Source organism: Echinops telfairi, unplaced genomic scaffold (assembly GCF_000313985.2).
Source record: "Echinops telfairi isolate 266 unplaced genomic scaffold, ASM31398v2 ScPeMD7_7424;HRSCAF=8462, whole genome shotgun sequence".
Classification (NCBI taxonomy): Eukaryota; Metazoa; Chordata; class Mammalia; order Afrosoricida; family Tenrecidae; genus Echinops; species Echinops telfairi.
Genome location: NW_022111324.1, coordinates 6,476,139 through 6,484,392, shown reverse-complemented (window position 1 = coordinate 6,484,392; position 8,254 = coordinate 6,476,139). Strand labels below are relative to the sequence as shown.

Sequence of the window (8,254 nt, the reverse complement as noted above, 5' to 3'; positions counted from 1 at the left end):
ACAAGGCGGCGGCCGGGCCGCCGGGCGACGAGGACGACGACGACGCGCCCGACGACGCGCTGCCGCCCTACAGCGAGCTCGAGCTGAGCCGGGGCCCGTCCTACCGCAGCCGCGACCTGCCCTTCCCCAGCCACTCGGAGAAGAGGAGGAAAAAGGAGCCCGCCAAGAAAACTGTGAGGCCGTGTCTGGCGCTCCTCCTCCAAGTGGGCTGAGCTGGGAAGCACCAGGCAGGGGCGCCGGCTGGGCTGGGGAGGGGCAAAGGCAGGAGAGCAGAGTAGCCCGGGGCTGGGGCGGGTGGGGGGAGTACCTGATGGGTCAGGGCCTGCGCATCGTGCTTTGGGAGAATTTGGCAACGGTTTTGTTTTAGAGCTGATGAGCCCCGGCCGCATGGTCTTGATGACCTTCAAGGTCGGCTGTTCGAAACCACCAGCCCCTCCGGGGAGGAAAGACGAGGCTTTGTACTCCCATGAAGAGGGACAGCCTCGGAAACCGACACGGGCAGTGCCACCTGGTCCTTTAGAGGCGCTCGGAGTCCGCCTTGACTTGATGGCCATGAGTTGTTGAGTTTTGTATCTAGGGCCAGGTGAAGTAAGAAACATGGGACCCCGGAGGACTGAGAAGTGCACAGAAAGGAGATGGTAGAGGTGTGGATGGCGTTGTAGAGCATAGTGGGTAACGGCCGAAAGACCAGCTTCCAAAAGCATGTATCACTCCAGGCTTCAGAGACTCTAGGTACTCCCACTACCGAAGGGCTGCCCAGATCAGTGGCAACTTTCCTGTGCGTGTTCTGTGTGCATTACCCCATGAGATGAGTTTGTCACTTGCATCCAGTTCCCAAAAGAGCCCTCCACGCAGAGGTCACGAGCCAGTGCTATTTCTGAAGGACTGCTCACTTCTTTTATCCTTTGGCACTTTCACAGAGTGTGCACGGTGACTGCACCCTAATTATGTGAAGGAAACCTTTTGATCCCTGCTCATTTCATTGTTTTGTAAACTGCCTTTTAGAAACATGTCCACTCTATCCCTCTGCCCGCCACATGTGTGCTCTGGAGGCCAGAGAAGTGTCACAGATGTCCGCTGCAGGTCGCCAAGGTGTCTCTGGACCCTGTGCTCCAGGGGGGACTTTACCTTCTCCTCGGCTACCCAGCCTCTCCCGCTTCTCTTTGTTTGCTTTTGCCTTTGCGTTTCTGTGACTGCACGGCAGACATCCTTCTCAGTGTCCCGTGAGGCCAGGGGACCGTGAACAGAAAAAGATTTGTCATAGAAGATAAGCTGCCAGATGGATTGACACAGTGGCGGCACCAGTGGGCTCAAACATCAGCACAGTTGTGAGGGGGTCACAGGACCGAGCCGTGTTGTACATAAGGTTGCCATGAGTGTAAATCGACTGAGCAGCACTTAACAGCCACATCAAAATTAACCCCTCCAAAACAATGAAGGGTGCTTTGTTATTCCTTACGTAGAACATTGTGATGACGGAGGTATTTGAGCAGGGAAGGACCTTTCTGGCGAGCTGGGAGTAGGTTTATGGAAGGCCGTCCACACTCCTTGCCTGTGGCACTGCGATGGTGTAGTGGCCCCTAAGAAGAGGGAGTAGGTCTGTGACCATGAAATGACTAAGTTGAGTCGGGTTGATGTTAGCTTCGGCGCCAATCGAGGCATACTGACCCATAATCCAAGGCCTCTGAAACGCCTTCCGGGTCGGGGTGTGCGAGGCTCTGAGCAGGTTACGGAGGCCGCTTTCTTTAATCCAGTCTGTGGTTTAATGCTGGGCTCTTTCTGCTCTTCCTCAGAATGACTTTCCAACCAGGATGTCCCTTGTGGTCTGATGTTTGTTTGCAAGACATCTCTGGGGATGACTAGAAACCAGAAGGAGACTACAAGGACACGCCACAAATCCAAGAGCCAGCGGGCCCAGCACCGACTCTGGCCACCACCGGAAGATTTGCTGATCATCTGCTTCGGCAAGGGATGGGAGGCAGCCTTGAAGGAGGGCTGATTCTAAATCTCAGTGTCCATCAAACTCGCTTGGGAAACTTACCGAGAAAAACCGCCAAGTGAGAATGTTCCCACAGACAGTTTCTCACCCACAGGGTGTCTCCTGCCCAATCTCTGTCCTTAGCCGAACCAGAACTCCTTTTTCTACTCCAAAGCCGAGCTAAATCTGGATTGCTAATCTGCACCGGTTTCCCTACACGACGCTTTACCACACCTCCTGTGCTGTGCTTCGAGCAGAAGAACCTGTGACTACCTTGACAAGACGACCTTCGGCTGATAACGGAAGAGAGCCTTGAGGCCAAATAGACCTTTTATCCCCCTCACTTCCCCAGTCAATGGCTGTCGTTACACTAAAATCAGAAGGCTTTTGTTGAGCTCAGTGACAGTGACCTGCAGGACAGTCACAGAAATAACGTTGCCTCTGCTGTTCTCTGAGTGACAATTCTTGGGTGGCTGTGACAAAACAAAAGAGAGTCAGCCTTTTTGAAAAGCCATCAGAGCGGTGTTTACCTTTCCATTCTGACACCCTAAGCTGCTTTTCCTACTTTTGTTGTACATGTCAACGTCTGAGTGGTGGCCATTAAGGGCTCTCCTCCTAGTCCCCTCTCCTGGACTTGCCACGGTTGGTGCCACCCTCCCGCCACCCTCTGATTGGGATGTCATCCGGTGCCTTTTGACCAATTCTTGAAGTATACACATGAAAGAGAAGAGGGAGAAGGGAAGGAAAGAGAAGAAAGCAGTCTCACAGAATAGAGAAGAATGAGAAAGCATTCAAGAGAAAACTAGCGTATGGTCTCATGATATTTGACCGTGAGCCCTTTCTCCCACAAATCCTACTCAGTCTTCTCTGGTCTGTGCTCTGCTGCTGTGCTTCTGCACATCCACACCTGCCACTCCAGGCCACCAAGATGTGGTGCTTCCATCTCTTGGCTTGACCAGGTTTCCGCATGAGATGCTTTTGGGACATGAGAGACACTGCTTTCTCAGGAAGGAGCATTCTCCACCCCTACCCTTGCCTACATCCTAGATTTTGCCTACATCCCAAAGCTAGACCTCTCTGGGCTTTGTCATCTGTATGGATTATGAAAACAGCCACAAACTCTGAAAGAACTTCTCAGGAGGTGGAGTCTGGCTGACTGGGGTTGGCCGTGGGACTTGATTTGGTCAAAGGAACAACAAACATGACGTAAGCAGAGACTTGAATGGGCCTGGCCTCTCGCTGTTCTCAGGAGCATTGCCACCAGCACCGAGTGAACAAGGCTGGCCTATTCTGCTGCCTATGAGAAAGAAAATGCTCGTCACCCTTTCCACCAAACTCGTAACCCATCACAGGACCCCCAGGGGTGCAGGAAGTTCCACATTGCGCTGCTCACTGCAGGGTTACAGGTTCAACCCCACCAGCCACTCTATAGGAGAGAGAGATGAGGCTTTTTGTTCCCATAAAGATTTACAGCCTCACAAACCCTAGAGAGCAATTCTGCCCTGCCCTATAGGGTCACAATGAGTCAAAATAGACTTAATAGCATTGAGTTTGGTTTGGTTGGTAGCCTATCAATTCCCGCCTGATTGCAGTGAGCTTGGCCAGGACAGAAGAACTGCCTAGCTGAGCCCAGCCCAATTAGTTGATTCCTACGTGAGGCGTAAGAAGTTGGCGCACTCAGATGGTCATTTTCCTTCTGGAACAAAGCTTTCCCCTCTTGTCTCCATATTCAGCCCTGAATGCTTGGCTCCGGCCAGTCCTGGGTATCTCACAACCTCCACTTTCTTTGACAGACGTTGCTAAGACTTTCCACCTGCACCGTTAAGATGGACATATGGTTGAGGTAGAACTTCAACGATGATCACTGGAAGACCGTGATGCTGGATCTTGCTATCGCATTCTCCCAGCAGCGGTCCATTCCCTACCTGTGGATCCATGGTAAAGCCGTGGCCTACACTTACCCTCTTCAGAACCCCCTGCCTGGACACAGGCCCTCTTTACAGAGGTCTAGTGCATTAGTATCTAGTGTACTTAATGGCGTCTCGAAAAAGGCCCTGCTTGTATGGTGCAATACAGAAGAGGCTGGGTGAGGATCACAGGGATGCGTTGGCCTCATCGCTGGGAGAGTGGCCTATCAAAGGACCTGGCCGTGGCTTTGACCTGTCCCCGAAGAACCAGGACAGCTAAGTCCAGTGCTCGTTCTCCCAAGGGCTGGAAGACACAAGCCATAACACTGGTGCTGAGCTCGGGATTTGCTGGGCTCTGACCTCAGAAAGCCTAAGTGTTGCCTGTTTGCTTGGGCCATAATTCAGATGGAAAAGATGGTAAAAACACCATTCCTTAGTCACCAGCTTTGGGGTTTCACTTGTTCAGGCAACTGAGGAGAATGCTGCGGTAGCGATTATCTCTTTAAATTAAGCACTGTGTCAGGCTTCTCACCACCAAAGAGCCCCTAACACCAGCTGCAGAGACCAAAAATACTGCTTTTATTAGCAGGGGGCATGTATGATTTGAGGGAGGGTTGAGAGGAGCCACGGGGAAGAGTTATTATAGTTGGAAACCTGCAATTCCAGAGATGACAAAACTGCAGACAAGAAAAAATACAGAGATGATCATAGGTGACTGGAATAAGCCATGAGTCAGGACCAGGTTGTCCTCTGGAGGGCTGCGGGGATCACTCAGACATCTAGGCTCCCCGGGTGAGAGAGAGGAGTCATTTCTGGGTAGGTAGAAAGAAGGCCAGGTAGAAAAGTATAAGCAAAGATGGCCACTATCAGTACCCCTGCCTTCTCTGCATGTCCCGTAGCTGCTTCACCCTTAAATCCTGTGTCTTGCTTAGGAAAGGCCCACCGCCGCTTCCTTTCCAGGTTTTCTTGGGGTACAAAATAAGTCTTATCTGTGATATGGTCCCTGCCCACTGACAGCCTATGGTTTAATGGGGGAAACGACATGCTCAAAAAAGAATTAGGAAGTTGTATACCCATAGTATGAAATAGTGCTGTGGACCTAGAGGCAGAAGAGTTTGTTTTTTCTTTCTTTTAAATGGGAATTCGTTGATATCTAAGTGCTGTGTGTGTCCATTCATCACCATGATCTGAAAAATCAGAAACTTGGAAGAGGTGAATTAGGATGTGGAAAGGTGAGAGGCAGAGGCGGAGGGCCGGTGCAGAGCTGCAGGGGTGTGAGTCAAAGCTGAGTCAGAGGAGCTGGAGGAGGGAGGCTGGGTGTGGAGGTGGGAGGTGGCCCCTGGTGAATGTGCTGCTGCTTTAGGCGGAGAGCAGACTCACTGGGAAGCTGGGTGCCTGGGCCATGGGGACAGTGATGTGTGTCAACTGGTCCACCAAGCACGCTCACTGGGCGCTCTGAATTAGCTCTCTGGGCGCTCAAGTCTGTGGCTTTGAGTGTTGCTGCCCGCTTTCATCGAGGAACCTCCCTCTGTGCCTGGTACCAGACTACACGTGGGCCAGGAAGGCACTGCCACTCAAGCCAGAGTCACTGTGCTGAACGTACCTGGCTATACCTGTAAATATTTTTAAATAGTCTACAGCAACTTCCAATAAGCACTCTGCCTAGACCTTAGGCAGCCAGCCTTCCAGAGAGGCTGAAGTAGCAGATATTCTTGTCATCCCATTGTTGTGTTAATAGGTGGAAAACCACTCCTGCCATTCTCCAAGTCACAGCTTACATAGGTCATGAGACTCCCAGGCTGCAGAACTTTGCTGCTGGGTCAGTTGTTTACTATAATTGCCTAAACGTACAGAATTACTTAATTGCTGCTGTTCAACATGCATCGTTGGGTCTTGCCTTGGTCTGGGGCCAAGATTTGTACCCTTAGCGTGCAGTTCAAAGGATGCCCGTGAGATCTGTCTGGGAAATGCTGTAATGATGTGGCAGCAATGGGCTCAGACATAACAATTGTGGGCATGGTGCAGGACCTGCAGTGTTTTTTCATTGTGCATCAGTCGCTATTAGTCAAACCAATTCCGAGGCACGTAGCAGGAACAGTCCCAACCAGCGATGCCGAGGCCGCACTCGGCTTTGCAGTGCTTTTCTCCAGGTGTTTTGGTGAGGACCGGAGGTAGGGAAGTGCCCCACCCCCACCCCCAGCCCCAGTCTGGCTGTGACACTGGCCCACGAGGGTCCAGTGGTCGGAAAACTCTAAGGAAACAGAGGAGCACTCCCCAGGAGCTTGTTCTAGATGTTTCCATTCCTACATTAGGGATCTATTGTGACAATCGGATTGGAAAACGAGTTACTGGTCATTTTCTTATTCCCTTGATGCCATTCTGAGCAGAAGTTGGGTCATGAAAGAGCCATGAGGGAAGTAGCAAAAATAGATGGCTGTGCGCATTCATTCTCAGCCAAGCTGATCGACATCTGATTCCACCTTAAGACCCAAAGGGAAATGGACAAGACTAATAAAATGTGTTATAAAACAGCCAGATCTGCTCTGTGTTCTTCCAAAGCCACATTGGAGTGCTCCTCAAATCTTGCAGAAGTTTGGTATTGGTTTTAGATGTTGAAATTGAAACTCGCTGTAACGGTTACAATGCTAAATGAAAAAAAAAGCCTAGTTTTTTCCTCCACGTGAGGAAGCTGATCCCTGAAGCTGATCCCAGAGGGGCTTTTGACATCAGAGTGGAGTGAGGGCAATGTGGAGCTACTTGCAGCAGCAGCTTGAATGTGATCAGAATGGCACTACTGCTTGCGTGGTTTTTATTGTATACGACCATTTACAGATCTCTTTCACGTACACGTCTCCTCTTAGCCGCCTAACAGTCCCTGCGATATCAGCAGGGTGGATGTTGTCGTCTCGTGATACAGACTGTAACTGAGGTTGAAAAGGCAAAATGCTTTGCCTCTCTACCCACTCCTCACTTACCAACACGGGTAGGTTCCAAAGACTGGGGAGTGGTACAAAAAGGTGTTCTGTGAAAAGGGAGGATGATCACATCAGATCACAAAGTGGAGGGTGCCCACAACATCTCCTAACAGGCACATTACCTCATTGTGTAAAACTGAAGTCTGCTCTGACAAGTTGACACGGGCATCCCAGCTAGTATTAGCTTCCCCTGACACTTGGCATTCATTAGTGGCAGACATACATTGTTAATGTGCAGAATCTATCGTTGGATAGATTTTTTTTCCTGTGGTCGTAAGGTGAACTGACAGATAATGAGACAGATGGTAAGTGAGGAATGGATGTAGTCAAGTGACCAGGTTACTGAGCCAGACCTTCACAGTGTCTGCCTAGGGTTCTTTCCAGTTCTACAGTGTTGGTGGGACTGGCATCTGATTGCTTCTCTTCGGAGCTGATGAGAACAGGCTTGGACTTGATACATCTCATCCGTGTGACGAGGCTATGAAGACAAATGCTATGGCTGCTCCGCCAGCCAAGCACCGGCAGCGTTTCAGAGCATTTCCTTTCGTGAGCTGGATGCGAAGGAGCAGGATGGATGGAGAGCTCTTCCGTGAAGATGACAGCTTCGGACACCCTCTGGCCACGTCTGCTCTGACCATCAACTCCATGGCCCTCAGAACCACAATGGGAAGGGGGAAAGTTTGGGGGAGAAAAATGTTTCCATTTCGTAACAGTTTTTTTCTCAGCCAAATCACAAATGTATTCGGTGTTAGCACCAAGGTGGGGGGGGGGGCAGCTATTTAGAAGGGAAATATCTGACATCATTACTGCATTTGGGGATACGAAGTAGAACGAAAAAGGGCCAGCTACAGGCAGAGGCCAGGAAGATGCGATGGAGAACATTCAAGAGTTTAGATAGAAGTCTTGTTACCTTTTGTTGGTAGGTCTGGACGCGAGATTCACACTGTCTGACCCATTCCGCCTGGAAGGCTGAAAGGGCACACGTTTTCTCTTAACTGGGCTTAATAGAAAAGCCACTTTATCAGCAAGGGTTTTAGACACTACACCTTGAGAATTTTCCTTGTGGGAAAAAGAACAAACGACTAGAAACAATGGGACAAAAAGGGGTCATGTGTCTGCTTCGTGGGAGTCACCTGCCCACTTGTTTCTGTGCCTTGTCTGTGGCATCAACACTGACATTTTGTGTCACTGTTGGACCTTGTGTGTGTGTGTGTGTGTGTCAGAGAAATAAAGTGAGTTTGTGATATTTTAAAATCGAAATAAAACATTTTCACCTATGTTGGTTATCAAGAACTGATAATTAATGCACCTACATGGTTAATCGTGACCTGATAGTAAATGACCTCAGCAAGAATAGAACACGATATTCAGATGATTGTAAGCGCTACGATCAA

The 8,254-nt window shown here is 50.2% G+C and overlaps 1 protein-coding gene across 1 annotated transcript in view; it reads left to right on the top strand.

Moving 5' to 3' along the window:
- ILDR2 (immunoglobulin like domain containing receptor 2) overlaps window positions 1-3,450 on the top strand; it is a 55,252-nt gene extending 51,802 nt beyond the window's left edge. Inside the window, exons 9-10 of the mRNA XM_004706852.2 lie at window positions 6-173; window positions 1,794-3,450. Coding sequence (XP_004706909.1) covers window positions 6-173; window positions 1,794-1,829 — 204 coding nt within the window. The 3' untranslated portion in view covers window positions 1,830-3,450. The remainder of the gene's footprint in view (window positions 1-5; window positions 174-1,793) is intronic.
- Window positions 3,451-8,254: the final 4,804 nt, after the last annotated feature.